The 26,723-nt window shown below is 44.5% G+C and overlaps 1 protein-coding gene across 2 annotated transcripts in view; it reads right to left on the bottom strand.

Annotated features, from left to right (window-relative positions):
- Window positions 1–26,723, bottom strand: part of TTLL10 (tubulin tyrosine ligase like 10) — a 156,960-nt gene that overhangs the window by 36,062 nt on the left and 94,175 nt on the right. The window contains exons 2-5 of one of the 2 annotated variants that reach the window (XM_074975445.1): window positions 17,988–18,138; window positions 16,188–16,394; window positions 15,129–15,318; window positions 8,550–9,232 (exon numbers count right to left, since the gene is read on the bottom strand). In XM_074975445.1, coding sequence (XP_074831546.1) covers window positions 8,550–9,232; window positions 15,129–15,318; window positions 16,188–16,394; window positions 17,988–18,126 — 1,219 coding nt within the window. In that variant the 5' untranslated portion in view covers window positions 18,127–18,138. Of the gene's footprint in view, window positions 1–8,549; window positions 9,233–11,370; window positions 11,690–15,128; window positions 15,319–16,187; window positions 16,395–17,987; window positions 18,139–26,723 lie in introns of those variants that run through there. The other variant, XM_074975446.1, reaches the window with a different exon arrangement.

The raw sequence follows: 26,723 nt of genomic DNA, 5'->3' as shown, positions 1-26,723 counted from the left end.
TAACCACTCTAGTTATACTGGTACAACCCCTAGAGTGAAATCAGTTATACTTGCATAAAGGTGACTTATACCCGTATAGCTTATTTCCCGTCCAGTATGCAAATCAACTACCGTAATGGAAGCACATTTATACTGATACAGCTGTGTCCATGTCTTGTGGGGAGGTTTGTACTACTTTAATAATACCAGTACAGTGAAAATGATGCAGCATTTGTATGTAGCCCTAACAAAACAGAACACGCGAATGCCACGTACCATATTGTCACTTTCAACAAAAAAAGCAATCAACCAACCTGATTACAAACTAACAACTTTTCGGTGGACATTTCTAGCTGTTTAATCTTCACCTTGTATAAACACACTCTCCAAAACAGGTTAGCAGGAGAAGCAATTAATTGAATCAAGGGAATTGATTGGCTTAGAATCCGGATCCTTTCATGCCTGGGGAGGCTGGTTTGAATCTTGACCAGGCCTGTGAATCTTGTCCAAAGGCCTTTTCCCAGTGGTGATCTATTATATGTGAAAAGAGTTGGTGGTCTCTGTCCAGTACCATTCCCTGTGCCCAGGTGTTCACATCACAAAAAGCCACCGCTGTGTTTGTCCCTCTTATCTGCTGTCTCAGCCAAAAAGACCAAGGAGTGAATGGGCCATGCAGACTGAATTTCATACGTATCAAAATAGAGAGTTGCCTGAACTGCAAAATTCAGCTCTGGATTTGGACTTATCCAAAGTTATGGGGTGTTGAGCAATGAGGTTTCCGAAGAGTTTGGGGCCAGTTATGAAGTTAGGCTCTGGATTCAGAGTGGAAATTGCCCAGCACTCATGTGTCTTCACTCCTATCCAGTGACTTTCATCTATCTCTATCCAAAACTTGGACTGGACACCCAGCCTCTGTTCATTTCCCTTGTCTAAAGAGCATCAGGGTCTTACTGCCTTCACTGCAGCTGGCTGCCCCCTCCCAGGTGCTGGAATTAGGGGTGCTGAGGGTGCTGCCACACCCCCTGGCTTGAAGTGGTTTCCATCATATACAGGGTTGAGAGTTTGGCTCAATGGCTCTCAGGACTCCCACTATACAAGTTGTTCCAGCCCCCCTGCCCCTCCCTTCAGACCCAAACTCCTTTTCACTGAGTTTTAAAAAGTTGAGACCCCTGCTTCATCCTTAAACTAGGATCTGGGTGTCAGCTCATCCTCCCTGCTCTCTTCTTGCCTCCAGTGAAATAAAAACATAGGCCATAAAATATAAAAGGCGTGAGTTTCAGAGGGGCTGAGAATTTGCCACTCTGTTGGCTTCGGTTGAAGTCATGTGTGCTCATTGCCTTTGAAAATCAGATCCAAAAAGCTGGAATAAAGAATGAAAAAGTAAAAATCCAAAGATATTCTCTCAGATCATTTATTTGAAAGCTGCCACTTGAAAGCCTTTCTGCAGCATGCAACATTACATAATCTATCTATGAATAATTCCCTCAACTATCTACATCAGTCAGACATGACCTAGAAACTTAGAAGTGGGTTAACTGCCAGGGGTATAACGTATTGGAGGTGGGGGACCCACGAATATGTGTTTCCTAAAGAGTTTCACAGCTTAATACAGAGATGTGCTGGGGGAAAGGACGAAGTGTGTTTACAAGGCAGATGATAATTACTGTGACTCCAGCTGCAATCACACAATATCACATTAAAATAGAACTTGTGATATCTGATACCCTGACGATGCTAATCTGTTCGGGTGAAACCAATGGGAGTTTTGCTATTGACTTCAATGGGGCCAGGATTTCACTCTTTGAGATTTATCCACATTTTTACCTCTGTGTTTTACAGTGTCGGTTTACAGAAGGATCGCTAAGGAATATGCTTTCGCCATGGATAGAATAGACTGTACTGGGCAGAAGAGAGAGAGAGAGAGAGAGAGAGAAACCACAACACAGTCAACCTATGGAACTCGTTGCCAGGGGACGTTGTGAAGGCCGAAAATATAATGGGGTTCAAAAAAGATTGAGATAAGTTCATGCAGGAGAGGTCCGTCAATGGCTATTAGCCAAGATGGTCAGGGATACAACCACATGGTCTGGGTGTCCCTAACCTCTGATTGCCAGAAGCTGGGAGATGACAGCGGATGGATCATTCCCTCTGAAGCACCGGCACTGGATGCTGGGCTAGGCAGACCATTGTTCTGACCCAGTATGGCCGTTCTTATATTCTTATAAGCCCCCATAAGCACCCATTCCCACTAAATTCTTCTCAAAAATACTCCAGGCTCTCCTCTCTGATTTGGTATTTTTATGACTTTTTTTTTCTTGCTGGGTTGCCTCCTTCTGCCAAAAGTTCTCCAGTCCGCCCCCACCTCCGACCCCTTGTATTTCACAACAGAACTTCTTCTAGCTCCCAATCACGCTGCTAATGGCAAACTTTTGGTTATCCTAATTACATGCTGCCATTCTATTGCACCTTTTATCTGAAGAGCTCCAATCACTTTGTAGGCATTAGTTAGTTAAACCTCACAACCCTCCTGGGTGAGGTAGGGCAGTATTATTCCCATTTCACAGATAAGGAAACAGGTTCGGAGAGATGTTTTATCCCAGGTTACATAGCGAGTCAGGAACAGAGCCAAGCACAGAACCCAAAAGGGCCTGATCTACACGCCCCTGTTCTATCCACTACACCACACGCTCCCATCTAGCTTCATAACAGGGTTTAGTGATGCTGACTTGATACCTCTGGCCCTTCAGCTCTGTTCCATGTGGGACTGTGACTCCGTTTGTATAATATGCCGAAGCACCTTAGCCTCACATACCAGGCTGTTAAAATGAGCCATTACATCATCCACTCACCACTTGGTATGTGTGCGTGGGAAGGGAAAGGGAGGGAAGGAGGCAGGGGAGTTGTGTCATTTGCTAGCAGTTAAAATCCAGTTGTAATGTTGCTGGAAGATGCTGCTCACCAGTCTAGGATTTCCTGATGTATTTGATACCCGTGAAAGTTACATGGATTCCATGTCTTTCAGATTCTCTGCCCTGTGAGCATTCTATGTCTTGGTGGCTCTCCCGTCCCTTCCTCCTTGTCTCCCTAACCCTTTTCTCCACCCACGGCCCACTGTGGAATAGTGGGAAAGTCACATCCAGTTACAGCTCCTTGCCCCTCTTCTCCCACTGCTGCGTCTATCCAGCACAGCTCCACTCACTGCTGAATGGTTGTATTATGACATCGACCACCTTCTTCTTGCTTCCCTTTCATCACCCCTATTCGTCTCATTTGCATGCTGCAACCCCATTGGTTGAAATAAGTCAGCAGGGCAAGAGGTATAATCTATGGGTGCCGACGGGCTATTACATCTCTAGCAGAGTTTTTTCCACTGAACGTTCAGAGCGACATTTGAGATTCCGTGGGTCATGAAACGGCCCAAAGTGAAAAGGGAAAATGTCCGCGCAGAAGTTTTTGTCACATTTACACAGTTCTAATCTACAGATAAATACAAATCAATATATGTGCAAAAATTATTTTGGGTAAGAGGCCCTGACCATACCTTTTTGTCTTCTTGCAATACCAAGTGGAACTTGGATACCCACCAATAAACCCACACTGCGTTATTTGATTACAAAGTTCCTGATGGTACTTATAACAGTATAATCAGTGTCTTGTCAATATTCCAAACAGTGGCTAAAGAATGACACAGCTTTTACACAAACAAGATTTATCATTATCAATGAATTGCATCACCAAGCATTTTTTAAATGGAAAAAGAGATGATTTTGTGAAAAAGTTATACTAATGAAGCTTCCAATAATCAAAACAGATATGAGGTTCTCAGCCAATAACATGCACTGATTTAGCGGACATTGCTTTTGTTTACCATAAAGCATGAGGTGTTTGGCTGCACTGTACCCCTTCACGTTATTTCTGATGATTCACGAGGCCAAAGATCATGTGCTTTCAGACAACGCTAGAACTGCTGCGGTCTTTGGCTCTGATCCAACTCTCATTGGAAAAATTCCATTTGACATTAATGGGAGTTGGATGAAACTCTGTTTAATTGGCACTTCCTGAAATGTATCATTAATGGGGATGGGCAAACTCGTTTGGCCAAATTTAAAACTCCCTTGGTCATGGTAGGTTGGAAAGTTCAACTAGATCTCAGGGGTTCATGTTTTGCTATGAACAAAGGAGCAGAAGGGACAAGAAGAAAAACATCCGCTGGAAAAACGTGATGAAAAAAACAGAACTGAGAATTAGGCAGAGTGAAAATCAAATACAGAGAGGACCAGATCCTGAGCGGGGATACATTAGAGGAGCTCCACTGAAGCCAACCAAGTTCTATCAATTGACACCCATGCAGGATCTGGCCTAGATAGCACAAAGGCAAAGGAGCAGACACACATAATTCCACCCCTTTGGAAGCCAGAAGCAAAACTCCCATTGTCTTAAGTGGAAGCAGGATTGGGCCCCAAAATGAAAAACAAAGCAGGCAGACTACGGAGACCCCAGATTCTCTGTCAGCCATTTGGACTGTTCTCCTGTGCTACCTGTTCTACCATATTTATGGCTTATGGTACATTATAATTTTTGTGTTCATAGGTGAAATCCTAACTCCAATGAAGCCAATGGCAGTTTGACATTGACTTTTATGGGGCCAAGATTTTGCTCATTGAAATATTTTATAAGTATTTACATGCATTGTAATGTGCTTGTCATAGACTTCATCTACACATTCAAGTGCAGTCTACAATAAATTGTGTTGAGGGTTATTTTATTACTGTTTCCCTGCCACCTTCGCCCACTTAGCAAAGTGTGTTAGTTCCTCAATATAAAGGAAGTTGATTGTAAACTGTATGGGGGCAGGGACTGTCTTTTTTTTTTTTTTTTAATGTACCCTTATTTGTATTGCTTGTTTATACAGCCCCTGCCACCATAGGACCCTGGGCCATGATTGGGATTACAATAACAGTACAGAGTGTGTTTCCTGGCTTTCTGCCTAAAACTGTCGTCTTGTTCTTCCCTTTAAAAAAATTTTTTTTCATTTTGTTTTTTCAAAAATACAAACACATACGCAATTACAAAACACTACATAATGCAAAAGTACTGCAACAACAACTGCAGAACACTCTCTAAATGTTGACACCCCTAAGATGTGAATCTTCTGCCTCCTTAATGAAGTGAATAAATTGTTACCCCAGGGAATTCAATTTAGTCTAATAATTAATTCTATGAAGATCAAATGAGGTCATCTCTGGCACCCAGTCTCTCTGATGTCCAGGATATCTAGAGATATAAACAATGGAGGGGGAAGACGGGGGGAAGGGGACATGTTTTCCCCAGCCCTTTATTATTTCAGCTAATAATACCCAAAATACCAAATTCTGGGACATGAGCATATAATGGCTGTCCGGCTATATCTCCTCCTTGTTGCCAAACATGTCCTGATGGCACTATGTTAATATAGCCTATGCGGACCTAGCTGTACCTATCTCTTACAAGTCTCATGCTCCCTGGGTAACATAGAGAAAGGAAGATTTTTTTACATCAGTGTGTGAAAATATGACCAAAAGTATAGAAACCTGAGAAGGACTAAAATGGCTGCCATGAGGTGCGGAATGTGGTCAGTAGAGAAGTAAATAACTGAGAGAGATGGATAAAACAATTGTATCTGGCTGTCATATACAGCCTCACAGTCTTTAATGTGTTTATCCTCACAACACCGCTCTGAGCGCATTTTACAATGGGGAACTGAGGCCCAGAGAGGTTAAAGGGACTTGCCCAAGGTCACACAGAAAGTCTGTTGCATCTTCTCTTCTCTTATTTATATGATACCCCTCACCATGGGATGTGGGGAACGTTACCTGAGCAGCATGGGTGTGCAGAGCATGACTGGTAGTATGGGTTAGGAGCAGGGTGAGGGGAAGCATTATCACCAGGATTGATAGTGCGGATGAAGAGTGTGAAAAGATGTTCATCGCAAGACACATCTGTTTTCACAGCTAGTTAGCAATGGCTTCCAGCACAAAGGCTGGTCTCTTCTCTCTGCAGTTTTATAGCACTGTTACACTTTGAAATGGGGATCTAAATATTTATAGGTCTATTTTTAACATTCAGTTATTCACTTCTGCTCTCTCTAGAGCTGTTTGCTCTTTTATCCTCCTTGCCAGGGTTGCTAAGAAATTAACCAATTTTAAACAGTCCCATTTATCCTGAGACATGAACTCATGAAATAAACTGCAGCGATTGAAGTGTTGATAAGGAGACTCTTCCATTAGTCTGAACACGTACCTGTCTCTGTTTAATACTGGGAGATTCCATAATTACACAGAGAAAGAAGATCAAAGTGTCCCATCCCCCGGGTCTCCGTACAAAGATTACAGATGAACTTTCCTGCTCTTTGAATCTTTTGACACATGATGTTTAAGCATAAGTCCCTTTACCTTTCATTTATTTGTGTATTTTGCATCTCTGGATCGCTTATTATTAAAGAGAGGATAATGAAACAGATCCTCCAGTCTACCCAAGTTATTAATTAAAAACCCCATCCACAGCAGAGGGGCCAAATTCAGGTCTTGCTTTCCCCCATTCAACCCCACCAGAACCAAAATACCAAATGAGGCTTCTGAATTGTGCCTTGCAAATCTTCATGGGCATCTATCTGCACGTGCAGAATCCTATATTTGTGCATCTAAAATGATACTTTGCCTGCAGTTACCCGCTTTGAACAAACAGAATCCTGTGCGAAAGTGAGTTTGGAATGCATAAACAAATAGCTGCACAAATTTTGTCTACAATTTAGGAGGCCTGAAAGTGTCTACTGTATATTTTGGGATGACTCATAGTAATACTAATAGTGGCACATGAGAAACTGAGGCACAGAGAGCGGTAAAGTAATTTGTTCAGTGTGATAGAGTGATAGTGCAGGGTCTAGAATCCGGGTCTCTTACTCCCCTGCACTAGAACCTGATCCAAAGCCCACCGAAAGTCAGTGGAAAGACTTCCATTGACTTCAATGGGTTTTGTATCAAGCCCTTAATGTAATGGTTCATTCCGTCCTCCTCCAACCATTAGACCACTACAGTGATCCAGGAGCATTCAGGCAAGCTCCTCTGACAGATACATGCATGTTGGTTGGTCCTGCTTTGAGCATGGGGTTGAACTAGATGACCTTCTGAGGTGTCTTCCTACCCTAATCGTCTATGATTCTACGATTCTGTGTCAGCTCCAAGATATAGAACCATGGATGCCAGAATAGGGGCAACACTGGAATAAAGATAGTCATTTGCTCTACCAAACCTATCTCCAACCTGGAGGGCGCTGATTGCTCTGGGGACATTATATTGTCCTTCCCAGAAAGAACCACCACTGAAGTGTCATCTTCAGGACATCCTGACAATGAACAATGCTGACCGGCTGACACACTGAGAGGTGAGTCTAGGCACCCCTTCTTTTGGCCCGTCATCCTATGAGTTATAGTAACTTAGATTCAGAGTCAGTGGGGCAGAGTCAAAAGAGATGTGTAGGAGGGGTTAAAAGATACTTGTCAGTTAAGTGGGAGTGAAGACTAAGGGAGCCTAAAATGGAGTAATTGGGCCTAGTAAATTACTCCATCTGAGACATCGTTAGACTCATCTCTGAATTTGGTTCATTGGGAACTGTGGTCACTCAGGGCCAGGTTTTTAAAGGTATTTAAGCACCTAGTGTGATTTTCAAAAGTATCTAGGCACCTAAAACTGTGTCTATCAAGATGAGGTCCATGCATAAGCACCTCATAATGAATCTTAGCTTCTGCTCTTGACACACACAATGCCGCCACTCTGTACTCTAGAAAATCTATTATCAGAAGAAACAAAAAGCCTGAGCCGTTGACAACATAGTGTCTGCTTTTTCTACTGTCATAGAAAGAGTGGTCTAACAGATTGTTATCTAAATGCCCTGCCTGTGGAGCCCGAGCTGAAACCTACCTGAAATTCTCATTCACTCCATCTAACTTGTCTAACCATCTTTCTTAAAGATCAAAATCTTCCTGAAGATTATCTCATTATTAACGTTTCCCTTTGAAATGAACTAATATACATTTTACTACCAGTGCATCCATGTGATTTTTAACAATGGAAACATCAGAAGATAAGCTGATTGCTGTATTTATCACTGAAAATGTTGTAGCACTTCAGCCAAATTGCCTATTAATGAAGAGATTTATTTCTTCTTCACCCAAATTTCCTGCTAATGGAGAGGTTATTTTTCTCTCCATGTTTCCAATTTGCCACTTAAAAGCTTAATTTACATTATTTCAGTGTCACTAGATGTTTGCCAGTGACAGTAAATTCTAACTTGATTTGTTTCAGAGGCAAGGCACATGCCCATCTTTTCAGTGTTGTTAATAGGAGGTAGCAATTGTGTACAATACAGTTGCAATCAACTGTATACAACCTTGCATACAAGTTGTACACAACTGTATACAAGGTTATGGGTCAGATCTTTAGCTGATGTAAATTGCTGTAACTCCATTGGTATTTATGAGGATGTGACCTGATGACTAGATATTGACATTTAAGAGTCAAGGCTCCAAGATTCACCTGTATCAGCTGATGAGGATCCAACCAGCTGCTTATCTCCTTCTTTTGTCATTGACTTGGTTCCCTTTTTCCTCTTGCTAGTTGCTAATGTCCCCTTGGAATTTAATTTGGAGTTTGAAGGGGCATTTTCAGCAATTACACCAGAATCATGGATGATCTGGGAAGGCTTGAGATCTATACTGTTCTCCTTCCTATTGTTTTCTTGGCTGGCCTTAGATGTGACTTTTGTTGCTGTCTTTGGTTCTTGGGCTTCCTCAGAACCTTTATTCTGACCCAAATTTCCATCCGGGGGTGCACAGTTACTGCTTTCCAAGTCCGGTTTAGTAAGATTAGTCTCCAGCAGCCTGCTCGCTGGTGACTGTCCCCTGTTTTCATTAGCTTCTGTATCTAACCCCCTTTCTATTTCATCCTCTCTGGTAACATTAGACCCAGTTCTTGGGATGCCCTGTAAATCCACTGCAATTATATGGGTGGTCTCCCTCAATCTGGTCCTGCTCATTATGTCCTGAGCCATGCCTTGGGATCTGGGAGCTGTCTCTTCATTTTTCAGTTGCATCTTGCCTTCCTTTTCCATGCCGTCTCCATCATCGTCAGCAGGCTCCTGTTGTACAGTCTCAGGATAGAAGACAGACTTCTTGCCGGGAAGCTCTCTAACCGAAGCCCACTTGTGTTCTGGGCAGTGGCTATGAAGACAACAAATGAGACCTTTCATTAGAGCACTGACACCAAATATTCTTCAGGCAGTAGGTGGGAGAATAACCTTAGTGAGACAGGCTTGTAACCAATCTTTGAGAAGGAATGGTTTTGAGTAAAAGCAGCAAGCAAAGCGTTTGTTTAAGAAGAGGATGCTTAATTCACAAGGCTTGAGGAACTGAAACACTGATTAGAGCAAGGGGGGAGGGTGTGGAAATAGGCTTTCCAAGCTAGGGTAACAGATAGTCGAAGATAAGCAAATGTTAAACAATTCCTCCAGGAAACCTATAAATGTCACGGCTAAATATACTGGGTAATCTCTATTGTAGAGGCAGGACCAATGGGAAATTACAGAAGTGTATTGTGTTATGTGCTCCCATTGAGCTAGACATAACATAGGTTGAAAGACAATGCCGAGTTAATAAGGCATCAAAACAGACCTACCTAAAACTTGTTCCTTCTTAAAGGAAAGCTGTGATTTATTGGAGTGAGTGGGCGGGAGAAGCAGGTGAATGTTAAGTCACTGCTGCTGATTCACTGGGTGTTCTTGGTCACGTCACAGTGCCTTGTTATGCCTCATTCTCCCCTTTATAAATGGGGGATAACAATCAGAGCTGGGCAGGAACCAGAATTTTTGCTTCATGGGAAATTCCATTATTTTGATATTTGTTTTCTCGTTGAATTGGAATGAAAACAAACCTTTTTGAAATCTCAAGTGAAATAAAATGTAAAAGAAAATTCACTTGGGGTCAATCAAAACCTTTCATGTTGATAAAATCAGGCTGGTTCACTCCAAATTCAACTTTAAAAATATGGAAACAAAAAGTCATGTCAGAATGGAAAACTGAAACACACCATGTCAACAATGTCAAAACATTCCATTTCCACATCCTCAAAATGCTTCATTTCCATTTTTTTTTTTCAAAACAAAATTTTGTTGAAATCAACATGTTCCTGCAAAATGTTTCAATGTCAACAAAATCATGGTTTCCAATGGAAAACTCTTTAGCTGAAAATGTTCTGACCAGCTCTCCTAATAACGCTCACTAACATTTGCCAAAAGCTATTAAATCTCAGGATGGAAATGTGCTGTCTAAACAATAGATATTTTATTATTATTATTTCACGAGTGGCTATTCAGTAGCGGGTTTGAACCAAAACCCCAGGTCTGAAACATCACTGTTGTGTGGTGTTCAAAATCAGAACTCAGATTTTAGGCCTTGAGCCTGTCTCTAGTCTAAAGTGCATCCTAATTTCATGAAATTTTGGATGGAGAGAGAGAAACTGGGTGGTATGTTCTCTTCTCAGCATTATGCACAGGATTTAACTTCCGTCACTGGCATAGCCTTTTGGGAGAGAAATGGTCTTCACAAGTGTCCCAACGGATCTGAGGAATCACTTGAGCAAATCCCCTTGCTTCCCTTTGAATATTTACCCTAAAAGTCCCACCCTTCCATGACTACCACTCTGGTAGTGTAAAGACTGAGGCCGTAAAATAGGCGAAATTACATTTACATATCAAGGGGTATAAAGAGGACTTGGGGTAAATGAGAATTTGATCTTGTTTGTCTGTACAGCAATATACAAATCTATGGTTCTCTATAACAGATTCTAATCCGTACAACGAACGTTCGCCATAAGGAAAAGGTGATGTTGCCATAATACTCCAGCCAGCATTTATTTAATGCCTTTCATCCCAAAGGACTTCACAGCACTTTACAAACTATACATTTAAAGATCACTTCATCCCCATGTGGGGTGTGATGCACAGCAGCTTGTAACACTCCCCAGCAGTCTTTAAGACAGGAGGCGAGGAAGGCTAGCTTGTGAAAGCAGGCTGCTAAGCTTGTGAGCTTTGACTCAGCCCAGAGAATGGGCACGGAAGGACTTTGCCACAGTGTGTTTTAGATCCGTTCTTAGACATTCATTCTGAACATTAAAATACTGACGATAGTTTCTACTAGGTTCATAGTTTGACACTATTACTCTGCCATTGGATCACATGTAGAGCTGATGTAAGTCAGTATCTTTATCTCCACCTTGATTTTAGAATTGCTCCAACCAGAACTTCTGCTTTGTTTTGTTTCTTTCAAAGAAAAAAGTGAAGTAAAGAAATGGAAATTCTAACCTTTGCTCAGCAGACACTAAATGCCGTAGCAAAGCTTTCACTGTCCCCTGTCCTTCCTTCTGCTTGGAAAACTTGGCTTCTAGCAGGGCCATTAAGAGAGCTTCTAAAGAAACCAAACCATCACGTTATGGAGCAGCAGACCCACACGGCTGTGTAGAGTGTGGACTGCTTATCTCACTGAGTGGAGAAGGATAGCTTCACAGCAGCAAGTGGTGGCTCTGAAACCGAACCTGCCTCTGCTTTATATACACCAGCTTCCAAAGGAGGCATCCGGCAGGTTCAGAAAACCCTCAGCACTATAAACAAGGGCTGGTCTCCTAGCAACAGCTGCCTAGCGACTGTTGCTAATTGTGGAAGGGGTTCCAGCATTAACATGCAGAGCGACTTCTACAAGGGGGTGTGTTTTTAGATAAAGCTCTGCGGCGATAAAGAGGGCTGCTGTTTGAGTGGGCGCACACGTGTGCACCAGAGTGAGCGCGTGTAGCAGAGAGATAGGGAAACCAATTTGGTGGCTGGAACGCCTGTTGCCTGGCTTGTTTCAACTCAGTCGTCCATGGTCCTCTTCAAGTCTTCGAAAGGTCAGGCTTCACCTGTGTTGCCAAACACTACGCCCACTTTCAATGTCACTCAGAAGCAAACAGTAAAAGCTAATTTTGTTTCCTTCCCCCTGCACAACCACTCGCTCGTCACCTGATAAAATTCGACTCAGAGTGGCTGCCAATATGAATTTTGATCACGGTGTACCTGTCCTTCAAGTGCAGCCACTGACCTCATTGATCTCTCCTGCCTTTGTTAACATCTCTATGGTGATCCCTTTCAGTATGTTGCAGTAGGTACAGTTCAAAACGGGCACCGCCCAGGCCAACGACTGACATAGGCACATTCAGATTATGGAACTGTGTGCTCGGTATCTGCTTGTGTAGGCAGTCATTAGACTTGCCTGTGCATATGTGTATATGCAGGCCCTTTGGATCACCGTAGAGTCATCTGTCCCAAAATGTTTATCCACAAATTTAGTAGAATAATGTATAGCACTAAAATATTGGGGGTTTCTAACCTGTGTATAATGGAGGTCGTTGGTGGTTCTTTGGCTCATGGCTGGTTCTTTCTTTCAGTGCAAATAATAGGTCAAAGAACCAGGAGGCTCAGATTGTTGGGTGCAGGGTGGGTGTTTTAAGCCTTAGTGCCTGTGGAACCTAGCCACGGAGCTGGTGTAACTGAGCTCTGTAGAATCACCCCAATTTAGGGGAATCCTCCAGTAGTTTACAGCCAGTGTAGTGGGGACTAGACTGCCTCAATCCCTGCAGCTAGCGAAGGGGCATGGCCAACGTAAAAGGGAAGTGGCCAGGGCTTCCCTCCAATTTGCTGATCCAAGGCTGCTCTTTTGGTCACTCAGGGGCATTGTCAGCTGATGTCATTTACAGCCTTCTTCAGGCTGCTCGAACATGCTGGGGGGCTGGCCTGGCATGTGGCAGCCCCAGGGCTGGGGAAGTGCAAAAATGAGCTTTACATCAGGTTTACGCGCACACCCTTCTAACCTGCACTAGGTGCTCCTTGGACCTATTCAAGGATCTGATCTGGAGAGAGTTTTGGAAGTTAGAAGTTCTACCTGTACGTATAGATGAACGATAACAGTGGCTTTTCCTTTGCAGTGGCACAGGGGAGTTTTGCCTCAGTAAGGCGAATAAAATCCCAAGGATAATATTTATTTCAAGGGGACTGGGTCCTCAGCTGCTATAAATCTGCATACCTCCACTAGAGTCAACGGTGCTTCACCAGGTGACCCCATCTGAGGCTATTACACTCTATCGTTGTCCAAGCAGAAGCAGGTAGTTGTCATCTCTCTTGGTTGCAATCACTGAAGACCAGAATTAGTGACTTTGCAAAATGCAATGAAACACTGGTGAAACGAACGATTGGTAGAAATTAAATGGCTCTTGGAGAAAAATTAAGCATTTACATTTTTTAAAAAATCATCATAAGGTACTCTTTTCCCACAGGAAATTAGGATTAAAAATAACAAAAGCCTCCAACCTTGCTCTTCTAACTGCACTTTGAAACATTCTGGGCTAGGATTCAATATGTGGTGGTGGTCATGAGGTTCGCTGGCATTTCTGAATGAATTTCTGTTGAATTTCAAGTCATAATTTATGGCCTATTTATGCAGCAACAGCTAAGTTGCATCTTTCGATAGCAACCAAGTTCTTTGAAGTCATAATAACAGCTTTGAATTTGAATCCCCAGAAAAAGCACAAGATACTGCAGGGTGAGACGTCAGAACGGGGCCAATGCAATATCTCTTGGTGGTTTTGCAAAATTATACAGCAGATACCAGCTGAACAGGAACCATAGCTTTTTGGTTTAGCAAATGCTGCTTATAGCATAGCACCAAACCCCGACTGATGAACGTGATCAAAAAGCACTGGCCCACAATCTGAACTCCACAGAACTGCAGTCACAAGTTGGCCTCCAGGATAGACTGCAATGAGTTAACTAACCGAGGTAGCACTTGCACCTCTGCTATTAGGTTGGAGCCAAATTCCACACTTGGTGGGAAGCTAAGGAAACCCCGGGCTAGCACAAAAAGACTTGAGGGAGAGACTTAGAGACAGGAACGTATTTGGTGATGGGGGAGGATGGGAAGAAGCTTTTATACAAAAACTAAATCTACTGGCCCGGCCATACTGTATGAGTCCTTTCTGATCTAGTGTTTGGTCAGAGCTGGCTTGATCCTGGATTGAAGGAACCTGTGTTTATAACCTCTCTGCTGCCATAAAGGTGAATGTCATGTCACCAGTTTAACACTGAGGGCAAGTTCACTGGAGTGCAAAGGGAAAAGTCGATGGTATTGTGTCCGCTTGTGCTGGTTGTGAATGGGGCCCTATAGCTTCACTGCATGGCCAACCGGGAGAGAGACTGGGCTAGGAAGTCCTCAGGGCACTGGCCAGAACTAACAGTTTCTTGGGGTTTTCTGGGGCCTCTAGGGAACAATGTTCTGGTGGAAAGGAGGGGCCAGGCTGTGTATCCTGATTCTAAATGAGACAATCCCTTCCCCAGACTGCCTCCAAGTAGCCTCAAGGCTGCTCTAAGCTGCACCAGTTTGTCACACTCCCCTAGGTGCTGGTATGCCAGCCAAGAAAAGCCAGTGAGCAGCCAGCTCCTCCCTCCCTCTATCTCCTTCCTCTGGCATGACCCATCCCCGGGTGCTTTGAGGGGGAGCAGGGCAGAGATGTTCTGGAAGCTCTCAGCCACACAATGAACTCCCAGGGGTTGGATTCTTTATTACCCCTTTGCAATGCTAGAGTGGAATAAAGGGGTTGCAGTGTAAGAAAGAAATTGGCCCAGGAAGCAGGCCCCTAGGATAGGAAGGGGCCCTTTTCTCCTGTCACGTTTAAGAACAGAATTACACCAAAACCCCTGGCAAGTGACATGGGAAATGTCTCAGGATACCCTTTGATCCTAAGATTGCCAGCCTCAGGCATCCCAGGCTGATGTGTACTGTATAGATTAATTTCAGGTTTCAGAGTAGCAGCCGTGTTAGTCTGTATCTGCAAAAAGAAAAGGAGGACTTGTGGCACCTTAGAGACTAACACATTTATTTGAGCAGAAGCTTTCGTGAGCTACAGCTCACTTCATCGGATGCATTCAGTAGAGTGAGCTGTAGCTCACGAAAGCTTATGCTCAAATTTGTTAGTCTCTAAGGTGCCACAAGTCCTCCTTTTCTTTTTGTATAGATTAAGAAAGCCAGTGATGCTTGCCTGACACAGGTGCCTTGGAGCCAAGTTTCAATGGACTTGAAGTGATATTCCATGTCTCCGTAGGAGGGAGAGACAAACCGGTAGGAATCAAAGATCTGCAGTCTGCCCCTTTTCCACCTGGCCCCGAGGCTGCGCTCACCGGCCCCCAGCCAGATCTCCACGTGGACAATGTCATGGAATTGCCTCCTTCCTGCAATGACAAGGAAATGACTGTGCATTTTCCAAAGTTGCCTTTAAAATGGCATTTGGGGAGGTGCTGGGCTGACGACCCTGGAGACTGTCTATCCATAGAACTGGCCCTGACAGACGGTGTCACTGTTCAGTCAGTGTGTCTTGCCCTGACCAGAAAAGACTACCCTTGCTGCTGAGAGGACAGTTTAGTCTCCATGTCCATTCAGTCATTCATCCCTCCTCAGAGACTGTCCCCCGCCCCAAAGAACTCCCAGGAGGAAAGCCAAATGGATTGGGGCTGTCTGTGATGTGAAAACCTGTCCAACAGGCTCAGAAAACTCATGGCATACAGGCCACCAAACAGCTGTCCAGTAATAACAACTTCGACTGACAACTTTTTGTGAAATTCTCACAATTGCACTGCAAATTTGGAAAGATATGGCTGAAAATCTCCACACAAAAAAAGCACCTTTCTGGTCTAGTTCCATCAGGAATTGCAAAGATAGTCACAAGAATGACCAAAACCAGCCCAAACCACATTTTCAGAATTCACAAAGTGTTCATTTTAAGTTTAATTCCAGAAAGGTGTAAAAATTTGGGAGGGTTATTACTTCATTTAATCGGGATCATTCAAATCCAAATTCACAGCCCTGTGTGTGTGTGTCTAGCCTTGTGTGGTGGCTCACAGCTACTCTAACAATGTGTATACTTCTCTCTGAGGTTAGCTGGATGGGGGATACGCATGGGGGGTACATATGAGGATGGTATGTATGGGTACGGATGGATGAACGGATATGAAGGGGGTGGAAGTACATATGAGGATGGATGGATAAATAGAGGAGGTACATAGGGGATGGGTGGACGGATAGATATCTTTGTTGACATTACGTTCTGTGTCGAAGTACGTTCCTGAAATGAAGATGAGGTCTCCCGGCTTCATGTGCTCCTCACTGGGCAGAGTGATGGGGAGTGTGTCATACTGATACGCCTGGTTTCCTGGACCCATGCAAAAGCCAAATTCCGATTTTAAGTCACGCACCACCTGCCGAATCAGTCCGCAGCAATCCAGGAAGAGCGGGGATTCGTACTCTGGAGCTGGGGAGCAAGGCAGTAGGTGAGCAAAATGACAAAGGAACCTCCCTTTTTATCCAGCAGGAGGACAGGAGAGTCGCTTTGGTGAGAGAAGATGCAGCAAGAGACAGCTTTGCACAATAATTCAGATTTGTCTAGGGGCAGGCACACCAACGTATATTGTTCTTCTGTTTGCCAGAAGCTGGGAATGGGCGACAAGGGATGGATCACTTGATGATTCCCTGTTCTGTTCATTCCCTCTACGGCACCTGGCACTGGCCATTGTCGGAAGACAGGATACTGGGCTAGATGGACCTTTGGTCTGACCCAGTAGGGCCGTTCTTATGTTCTTAATGTGGATAAAATTATAATGCCCAGCTATGGGCCTCAATGCCACGCCCTAGAATCTCCGCCCATTTTGGAAACCAAACCTGAACTGGACCTTTTGGCAGTTTCGGTATTTTTTTCCCCTCCATTGTTTCTGATTTGTGTGGCCTCTGCATTTCAGGATGGCACTTGCAATTGGAATAGGAAGTGCCAAAATACTACCAGGATGTCTTTTTTTCATGGTATTTCCAGCTTGACTGGAAATTGGAAATAGCAGGAATCCCATGAGATTTCCAGCCCAGTTCTGCAGCTCTAAGAAGTTTGGATATGCTGGATTTGGATATGCTGGATTAGGTCCGGCAAAATCACCTGAACTGTTGGACGCTTATAACTTCTGGACAAAAAAGGTTCCCTCGTTGCTAGTTTTATGGCCTCACCAAATCCACAGGATCTATGTAGATGTTTCAGACGTAATGTGGATTACGCGGAATTGAAGCTTTGGAGATGGCTGGAAATTTTTCTTTTAATTTTTTTTTAAAATGAAAAATGTCACTTTCACCTACATTTAAACATTTTGAAAAACATTTAGGAACTTTAAACAACTTCTTGCTGGCTACTTTTGTTGCTCCACTCCTCTCTTGTGTCCCTCTGAGAGATGTGTCGTATCAGCCAATGTCTGGTCAGTAGAACTGCTTGGGGTGAAAGAGCAGAATTTGACCTCTTTAGTCCTCTGAGTCCAAAGGAATCAAAGTTCCTAGATGGAATGCATGATGGTAAGTGTATGTTAGTCTAGGGACGTCTAAGGGAGCATGTGTCAATGGATAATGCACTGCGGTGTGAGTCAGGAGACCTAGACTTTATTCCCAGCCCTGCCACTGATCCTGGGCAAGTCACTTCACTGCTCCGTGCCTCAGTTTCCCCTTCCACCTTTTGTTTATTTAGATTCTAACCTCTTTCTCTAACCAGGTGTATGTACAACTCCTAACACAATGGCCCCCTGATCTCTGATGGGGCTTCTAGGTGCGACCATAATGAGGATGATGATCATAATGGCGTCTAAACTGGGGTAACATGAATATGGAAGGGCCAAATTAGACACCCTTAATCTCACTCCTGACTATGGCTCTATGTCCTTTATATTTTTTATTTGAACAACCAAAGAAGAGACGTTACCATTCATCTGTGGCCTAAGGAAGGCATGAACCGTCAGGAGGTTACCACCGGAGACAGTAGTGACAATGCCTGCTCCATCAGGGAAAAGGCGAATGGGCGGAAAGGGTCTGCACTTACTGCCCGGCTCGTGATACTTCTTGGCGTAGGGTACACCTGTGTAACTCTTTGCCCGCTCGAGAAACTTCATCCGCAGCTGCCACCGGTAGTCGGGGTCCTGAAGTCTGCTCTGTACGGACAGTTTCTTCCCTCGGAGCATCTGCAGCTCCTCCTGAATCAAAACACAAGGAGGAAAGGAGGAAAATCGGGCAGCAAGCCCTGTCTGTTTTTTCTCAAGACAAAACTTTTTTTTTTCTTTTTCTAGAGAGGAGCGAGCAAAGTCAGGGAAAGCCGGAGTCTGGCCCAAACTCAATTCTAGCTCTGGCTTGGCCCTGCATCCCCAAGTGAGGAGGTGCCAAGCCAGTGTGAATACTCTGGCATTTCTTCCTGGAGGTCACAGTGACCTTCAGCAACATTCTCTGTATTTTCCTGTTCGTGCTCGATGTGCCTGATTAGCTCCAATGCTCGGCTCACACAGACCAAGCCGGAACCTCGCCCTTGCTTTACCTTCCAACTTCCTGGTTTACACATCTCATGGCCAAGCCGCCTACATGTTACAGAGTCATACAGGCTGGAAGGACGGCGGTGCTGCACCTTGTGATATTGCAAATACTTCCAGTAGGTGCTACTCCTTCTAGGAAGTAATGCCTAATTGTTAGTGCACAGGAAGGACTGAGGGTTCAGGATTCTGGATTCTGACTTGAAATTCACTTTAACACCCTGTGCCTCAGTTTTCTCGTATGTAAAATGAAGGGGAATATATACCTTCCTCCCAGAGTTATGAAGGCAGGTTGAATTAACGGTCTGTAAGGTACTTAGAGACCCTGTACTAAAACATGCTATAGAAATGCAAGTACTGTTCTATACTACACTATACTTCTTTACAGATCTAGAGTACTGTGTATAGATACAGTGAAAACAGCAGGAAATTGCACCATCAAAAAGTTCTCGGTGACATGAAAAGCTGCAAAAACCAAGTTTGAGTAATTTGTTTTCAGAACGCTATAGAGTGGTTGCTTAAGAAGTTTATGGTTGGAATGTTTCTACTAAAATATCTGTCTATGTTCCCCAAAAAAGTCTTACAAGATCTAGTGATGCAATGACAGCATTAAAGAGAAGTATTATACTCTAGTTCCATGACTATAAGATATACCCAGATTTATGTAAGGAGTAACACACCCACCCCAGCATATACAATAAGGTTATAATGCTCTTTCAGGATTCTCTTTACCATAAGCTAAGAGCACTGTACCAAATACAAAGAAAAAATCAAAACAGATAAAATAAATATTAATAAAAATATTAAACTGCATAATTATTTGAAGGATTCCTTTAAAAAATTAAAATAGGACTGATGAATTCACACTGCTTTGCACTTACACAGCACTATTCATGCGGGGACTCAATATTTTGTACAGAAATGAGCTTCCCCATTAAACACAGAGACAAAGGTACAGAGAGAGATTAACCAATTTGCTCAAGCTGATACAGCCAGTAAGTTGCAGAGACAGAAATAGGAGCCAGGCATCGCGATTCTCCGCCTTCTGCTCTAACCATCTGATGGACTGACTTCATTAAATAGATTAATGAAGGCAGCAGGCAGTGTGAGCATCCTATGGTAATTTTTTCTGCTGGGAAAGATGACGCCTGTCTATGAGCAAATCTCCCCTGGAAATATTATTGCTTCCCACTATAGAAAGATACAGCGCTGGGAGGGAAAACTACTACCTGGGTAGCTTATGTGAGAAGTCTGGACTGTTTCTATAAGATACAGATCATCCTTGTGTTTAGATGAATAGCAATGCTCCATTCAACAGGAACTATACTGAAACGAACACTTAGGGCTGATAGAAATGCACTGAATGACTGAATACCAGCCTCAGCCATTGGGTGACAGTATGGCATTTTCTTCTGATGCGGGCTGCGGGAGAGTTGGACTATCAAGAGAATCTCTTTCATTCAAAGATAGTTTTATGAGCGACTTGTGATGGCAGCTCATACATTCTGCTTGCCCTGTTTTCTTGCTCGGTCAGGACAGCATGTTTCTCAGGAAACAATGTTTTAATAAAGCTGGCCACAAATGCAGAGTAACAGCCAAGATGTAGCTGGCTCTGTAACCATTTATTATATTTTATTTTTTTCTAGCACTGCATTTGCACTTTCTGACAGCAGCAGTCTTTCCAGATAATGCCTTTTTTATGAGGTTAAGCACTCTTTGGGTGGATGAAGCCGACCTCTTGGAGGAAGATGAGTTTTTGTGTGGTTAAAGCAGGGGATAGGGAGTAAGGAAGGCCTCCTCTAGCTCTGCCACTGACCCACTGTGTGACCTGGGGCAAGTCACTTTGCTCCTCTGTGCCTCAGTTTCCCCATCTGTAAAATCCTCCCAGGATTTAATTAATGCCTATAAAGCACTTTGAGATGCTTAGTAATTAAGGCAGACTTTACTCTTGTGCCTTCCAGTAATGAGGAGTGCAGCTGACACCCAAAAGCAAGCTGCATCCACAACTGTTGTGAGCTGTTTATATTACATTCTAATGGGGATTTTCTTCCTTTAGAATATGGTAGCAGGTTTTCAGGAGAGGCTTCTCAATATTCTGGAGTCAAGATTTGAGATATTCGACAGCCAGGGAGTACAGCAAGCAGCACATATGTGCTTAGCAAAGTGTCCCTTTTCGATATAGCTCTGACATTAGTCTCAAGTGCAACACATAAAGAGAGTGGCCTGATTTGGCCAGAGTCAAAGATTGGGTCCTAAATATCTTCCTAAATAAGGCTATCTGCAGCCAGAGAAAACCAAAGGCAAAGAAACCATCATGCCACTGCTTACATGTGTTTCCTTACATGTGTTGCTAGTACTGGGTCCTGGAAAAAAAGATTCCTACTTGATCTACTGCGTCATACACATCTTGTGATTGTCAGAGAAAGCAAGAGTGCCGCTCATTGAGGAAACAGGCCACTTCCCCTACCAGCTCCTTCTCATTGGTCCTGCCTCAGTGCCGGGGGCTGAACTAGATGACCTCTCAAGGTCCCATCCAGCCCGACATTTCTATGGTTCTGTGACTGGACAACTGCATCCCTCGCAACATTAAACTTGGAAATTAGTGATGGGCCCAAACCAAACCTCTGGAACAAAGTGTTGGAGGGAGAGAAAGGAGAGGCCTCAAGTCTGGTTTCATGCCTTGGGGCTGGCTTTTAGGGTAGCTTTATAATGGGTCAAACCAGAACCTCAGATCTGAACACCTTGGAACTTTGGGGGAGTTCAGTTCCAGTCTACTAATGGAACCATCAACCAGGCAAGGATACGAAGAAACCAGCACCACCTCCTTCCTGCACATGGAGGAAAGATACGGGAAATTCTTCTTATAGTGCTTTTCTTGTTTATAAGGTGCTTCTGCTATAAAATGATCTTGAAATTCGAGTCTTTGGCGAAATGCAACCCCCTCTGGTGCTCAAAAAGAGTCACACTCTGGGTCAGATAAGTAAGAAGGTCAGAACATTGTACAAGGGCACCTAGAACTGAAGTCACCATTCACAATTTCATCAAACCACCATTATCACAATGGGCCGCATTTGCCAAAGCACTGAGCACCCTGAATTCTGCTTGAAATTAGTGGGAGCTGTAGGGGCTCAGCACCACTGAAAATCAAGTCTTTTGTGGGTAGAGACGTTGTTCAGGGCAAAAGCTGTCTGAACAACAGTGCATGTCCTTGCACCATCGCAGCCCAGTCCAAAACCCAGTGAAATCAATGGAAAGACTCCCACTGGAGTCAATTGGATCAGGCCCTTGAGATGCACAAATCCTTTAACTCGGAAATTCTTTCTCTCTTTCACCTCTCCCTGTTCCTTCTGAACTATGTTTAAGGCTCAGATGAATCTGAGCTTCTGGATTTTCAGCTGCAACTTATGACCCACCAAATCAGTGAAGTAACGTCACTTTCAGCCAGGCAGACCAGCTTAAGCGAAATGAGAATCCGTGTGTGAGGCGTGGCAGCCGGGAAAAGCAAAGCAAACAGCTATTGTGAATCGCCTTTCCCACCGCTCGGGGGGAGTCACCTGCCCTGCCTGAGAGTGTCCTGGCAGATACACTTTTATGCCTGTATTCCTGTGTGGTGTATCCTCACAGCAACTGACCTACGTCACCTGCTGCTCGTAATCAACGAGCCAGGGCTCAGCATACAGGAAGCGAGGCTGGTGTCTGCCTGAAAACAAGGTTAATTTCTAGCATGATTCCACTCACCCTTGAGCTCTTCCCCCTACATCAGCTAAGACAAGGTCTCATTACCGCCCCTTCCCTCCAATACACTGGATAATGAAGGCGCTGAACTGCCCTTCTCCTGCAGAAACGGAACAAGAGAGATTTCTCCAGTGATAACTGAGCATATCTGCTTCTCAGCATCTCACTAGCCTCTCGGCCTGCAGGAACACAGGAATTGCCAGAGTTGGATCAGACCTATGGTCCATCTACTCCAGTGTCCTGTTTCTGACAATGGCCAGACCCAGATGCTTCTGAGGAAGGTGCATGAACCTCTGCAGTAGCCGGCAGTTATGGGATAATTTGGCCCCAACCCCTGTTTTCTTGTAACCCCCACTAGTCAGAGGTGGGGCTGCGTAGAACCTTAGGGAGGTCACATTGCAGGGAGCACAGTTTTAACCTCGTCGGAGGAAGGTGGGAAGGGTAGAAACAGACACAAAGTTATTAGGGGTGAACCAAAAAACACACCACCAGAGCAGGGCTGAAATGAGTGCAAAACTCAAGCCATTTTCCAACCATGAAAATTCCCAGATTATAGAAAAGCAGATTTTTAGATGGAGTGGTTTGTGTGTTACTGTTTCACGGGCCAGGACGAGGCCTGTGAAACAGGAAAAGGTATGTATATTTTTCTATCAAAATGAAAATGGTTTGCACAAAATGCATTACTACCTGCCTTCCGCATCCTGCTGGGGTCTTTTCAGGGAGGTGCAGCTGGCAGGACAGTACTAAGTGATGAGACAGAACCACCTGGGCCCTCGTCCTAAAACTCTGATCTTGACACGCTGCCTGACCTCTGGCAAGGCACACAGCATTCGATTCAGCTTCCCCTCACTGAAGTAAAGAGAGAGACTCCCGATGGACTTCAAGAAGAGCTGAAGCAAGTCTTTAGAGCCTGGTTTTCAGAGGTGCTGAGCACCCATCGTTCCCACTGACTTTGGAAAACAGGTGCTATAAAGATGCAAAGTATTACTGGAGGGGCAAATCTCCAAGTCCTTGTTCTTGCTCCATTGATATGTATGGGCGCTCTGCCTCAGTAAGGACTGAGTGGAATTTGGGTCTGGACTTTGGTCAATGGTGTTTCATAGTCAGCCATGCAAAATTGTTTTTTTATCACACTTTAACCTCCCTCCCCGGGCCTTCCTGGTGGCTTTCCCTGAGTAGAGAGAACTGTGACTGGGAGCCTCTCTCCTTTTCAAACTGCAGGGCCAGATTCTGATTTCCTTGGTGCTGGTGTGAATCTGGAATGACTCCATGGCAGGAGTTACTGCAGATTTCCACCAGTGTAAGTGAGACCAGAACTGGGCCTTAGGTACTTGACTTCTGCGACTCCACCAACTAGGTTCTGCCAGGCTGGGCGTTACAGGAACCAAAACGCAGTTTCAGGCAGCAGGTGTGGCAAACAGGGAGAAAACATCTAACCGTTGGCAAGCAAGCCCTGTGTTTTTTTTCAAGGGTGTTGCGCATTCCCAGACTACTCCCTGTGGTCTCTGTACAGACTTCGGTACTGGGTAGCACGGTGATGAATCATTTGGCTCATAGATCCAGTGATCGCGGATTAACTTCCTCCTGGATTCACCCCACTCAACTCAGTAGCAGCAGCAGAGGGATGATCTCAGCTGTTTTTCCTTGTTTACTTCTTCACTCTAACTCCCGCTGCCCACAAGGCTATACGCTGGGGAGAGGGATGAAAATCACAGTTCCTCCAGACCAGTGATGGGTGCCTCTCAAACGGTTTGGAGGGTCAGTATGAATAAGCATCCACATATATGGGAGAGCGATGAAGGAGTCCAAAAATAGAATTACAGGGCTACTGCAAAGCTGGAGACTTTTGGCAAAGCCCAGGACTGGCATACCAGCGAGAACTATGAGTCAGGTCAAATGCAGTGGTGGGGGTGAACCCCCTGTGAACACATGGACGACTGGGCGTGCATTCAGGGTGCAGGCTCAGGTTTGCAAGACGAAGGACTATTTGGAATTGTCCGACTGAGGAGCCCAGGCTGCCGTGAGGGGAGGCAGAGGAGGGGCTGTGGGATCTCAGTGCTACCGTGCATTGGGGTTGAACTCCAGGATTAAGGTGCATGAGCAGCCAGTGTCAGGGCCTCAGGACTGGAATAACAGGAAGCACCGTAGGTCAGGATTGAGGTGTGTTGGCAGAGAACTGAGTGGGGGGAAGCTGGCACAGCACTTGCCTGCCTTTGAAGGACAAGCTTCTTGATTCAATAAGGACTTGTCCAAACCCCACCATTCAGGCTGCTTTCAAACAGCTCGCCTCTCTCTTTCCCACCCATTTCTTCCCACTTGATCGACTATTTTCCTTCCAGAAAAGAAATGCCCTGGTCCAGTCATTGTTTTTAAGCTCAATACCCTCACCTGCCCCAGTCCTAAGGCTTGGGAAAAAGCTTGCCAGGCCCTTTGTTTGTGCATGGACTGCCAGGAGCCCATTGCACTGTTTCAGGTGATTTAACACAATCTGCAGTTGGCAGGGCTCTGGGTGCCTCTTCTTTGTTGCAGGTGCATTTTTGGCAAGCAGCGAGTGAAATGCTGAGCCTTGTCAAGAGCACTCAATCCACCTTCCCTGTCTGGGGCTGGCTGGCTGTGGAACAGATGGTTTTGGAAAAAATAAAGGGCAGGGACATTTTAACAGCAGAGGAGTGCACTTTTGATGAACGCTGGATGTTGTTTGCTAGTCAAAGAAAACCCACTTTTGCTGATGCAGAACCTCCATCTTGGGATCTTTTGGGGAGAGGTGAATCTGGGCTGACTCTGCTAGATTTGAATGCTCATTGAACACTAACTAGAATCAGGAATATTATACCCACCTCTGTCTCTCTCCTCCCAATACTCTAATCTCTGCTATTCCCTCTCATTCCTTGCTTGCACTGTCCTTCAGATTGCAGCCCCAAGCAGCGCACATGGCTCTGACAGTGCACCTCAATCCTGACTTGCAAAATCCTCCATGCTCCTCAGTCCAAGCCTGCAACACTCATGCTCTCCTTGTCTTCCCACTCCACAGCCTTGTGAATGCAATACAGTTTCTATTTGCAAAACCCCTTGCTATTGCATTCCTAGATCTCCTCTCAGCACCATTTGCTTGCATGACAGTAAGGGCTCACTTCCTCAAAGCAGCTCTTCTGGGGGATACTCGTGCCATCTGAAAGTGCTCTAGGTGAAACGAGCATGTAGAGAAGCAATTTGTAGGAGTGGGTAAATATTATTATGTAGCTGATTCAGTACAGGACTGTCATCACCCCAGCCTTGCTTGGCCTTGGTGAGCCTGCAGTGAAATACTGAATAACTACTTTGATTTTAGAATTTCATACCCTCAGCCAAAGAGGACCATCTGGTGTGAGGCAACTTGCACAGACCTGGACGGAGGAGCACAGATTGCAGAAGGAAAGAGTTTGAAGGAGGCACCAGGAAGTCAGTCTGTGTGCACATGGCTTGAATGCTAGCTGCTGTTGCAGAATTTCTGTGCAGTTCTTTTAATAAAGAGCTAAATTAGTTTTTCAAGCAGGGAGCCCTTTCATGCTATTGCCCAGCAAAGTACATGAGACGTGATATTGTCCACTTTGTCACTGGTGCATGAGACCAATTGATACATGACCCCAGAGATGAAAGGACAGTGTTTGAGCTCTGCTCCACCTGCCTTCCCTGGAAAAGTGGCATCAGCCGCTGTAGCTAGTGATTCCTGCCATGTGAAAGGGGTATAATTGTTTGTAACCGTGACATGTGCTATTTGATTGAGACCAGAAATAAAACTAAATCTCTTCCCAGCCATCCTGTTTGTCTGACCCTTCTTACATAGTGCCAGAGGAAAATTAAATCTTTGGCAAAAGTGAAGTGAAGAAAGGGCCCTGAATCACTCAGGGAATCTGGCAAACGACTGGAGGAGGTGGTTGCAGCTGTTCTCAATTTTCCTTTAATCAAGAGGTATTGCAGAGAACTTGGAGAGAATGAAGTCCTCCATTCTGCTACATGGAGTAGGCCCACAGGTATTGATGATCTGCATCTCCGGGGTGGTTGGGGGGAATCTGACAGGGGCTGCAAACTACTGGATAAAGTCATTTTGAAATTTCAAGAATGCTATGATCCACGTAAGAATGTCATGTGGGAAAAAGCACATTCTCTTTAGAAGAAACCAGCTGCCAGGTGAGATCGTGGACTATTCTGTCCCAGACCTATGTAATAAAAGTTGGCATGTGGAGCTGAACAATTAACAGATGGGCTTATTCGCATGCTAGTGAGTGAATGTAGATGATCAAACGGGTGCATACTTCTCTGCAGAGCAGGATGGAAAAGATGTTCCTAAGGAATTTAATGAGGTGGTTACTGGCCTGGGATAAAGACATAACAGTCAGAATCAAGCTCCCTGTTTTTAAAAAATATGACCTGGTCATTTTGATCAGACACAGACGTAAAGGATTCTGTAAACCATGGCAATTTGCGTACTCTGGACTCTACGCACAGGGAATGTTCTTGGAAATTTAAAGATAAAGAACACAGGG

This window comes from Natator depressus, chromosome 18 (genome assembly GCF_965152275.1).
Source record: "Natator depressus isolate rNatDep1 chromosome 18, rNatDep2.hap1, whole genome shotgun sequence".
Taxonomy (NCBI): Eukaryota; Metazoa; Chordata; order Testudines; family Cheloniidae; genus Natator; species Natator depressus.
Note: the sequence above shows the minus strand (reverse complement) of the source record. Positions and strands in the feature narration are given on the sequence as shown.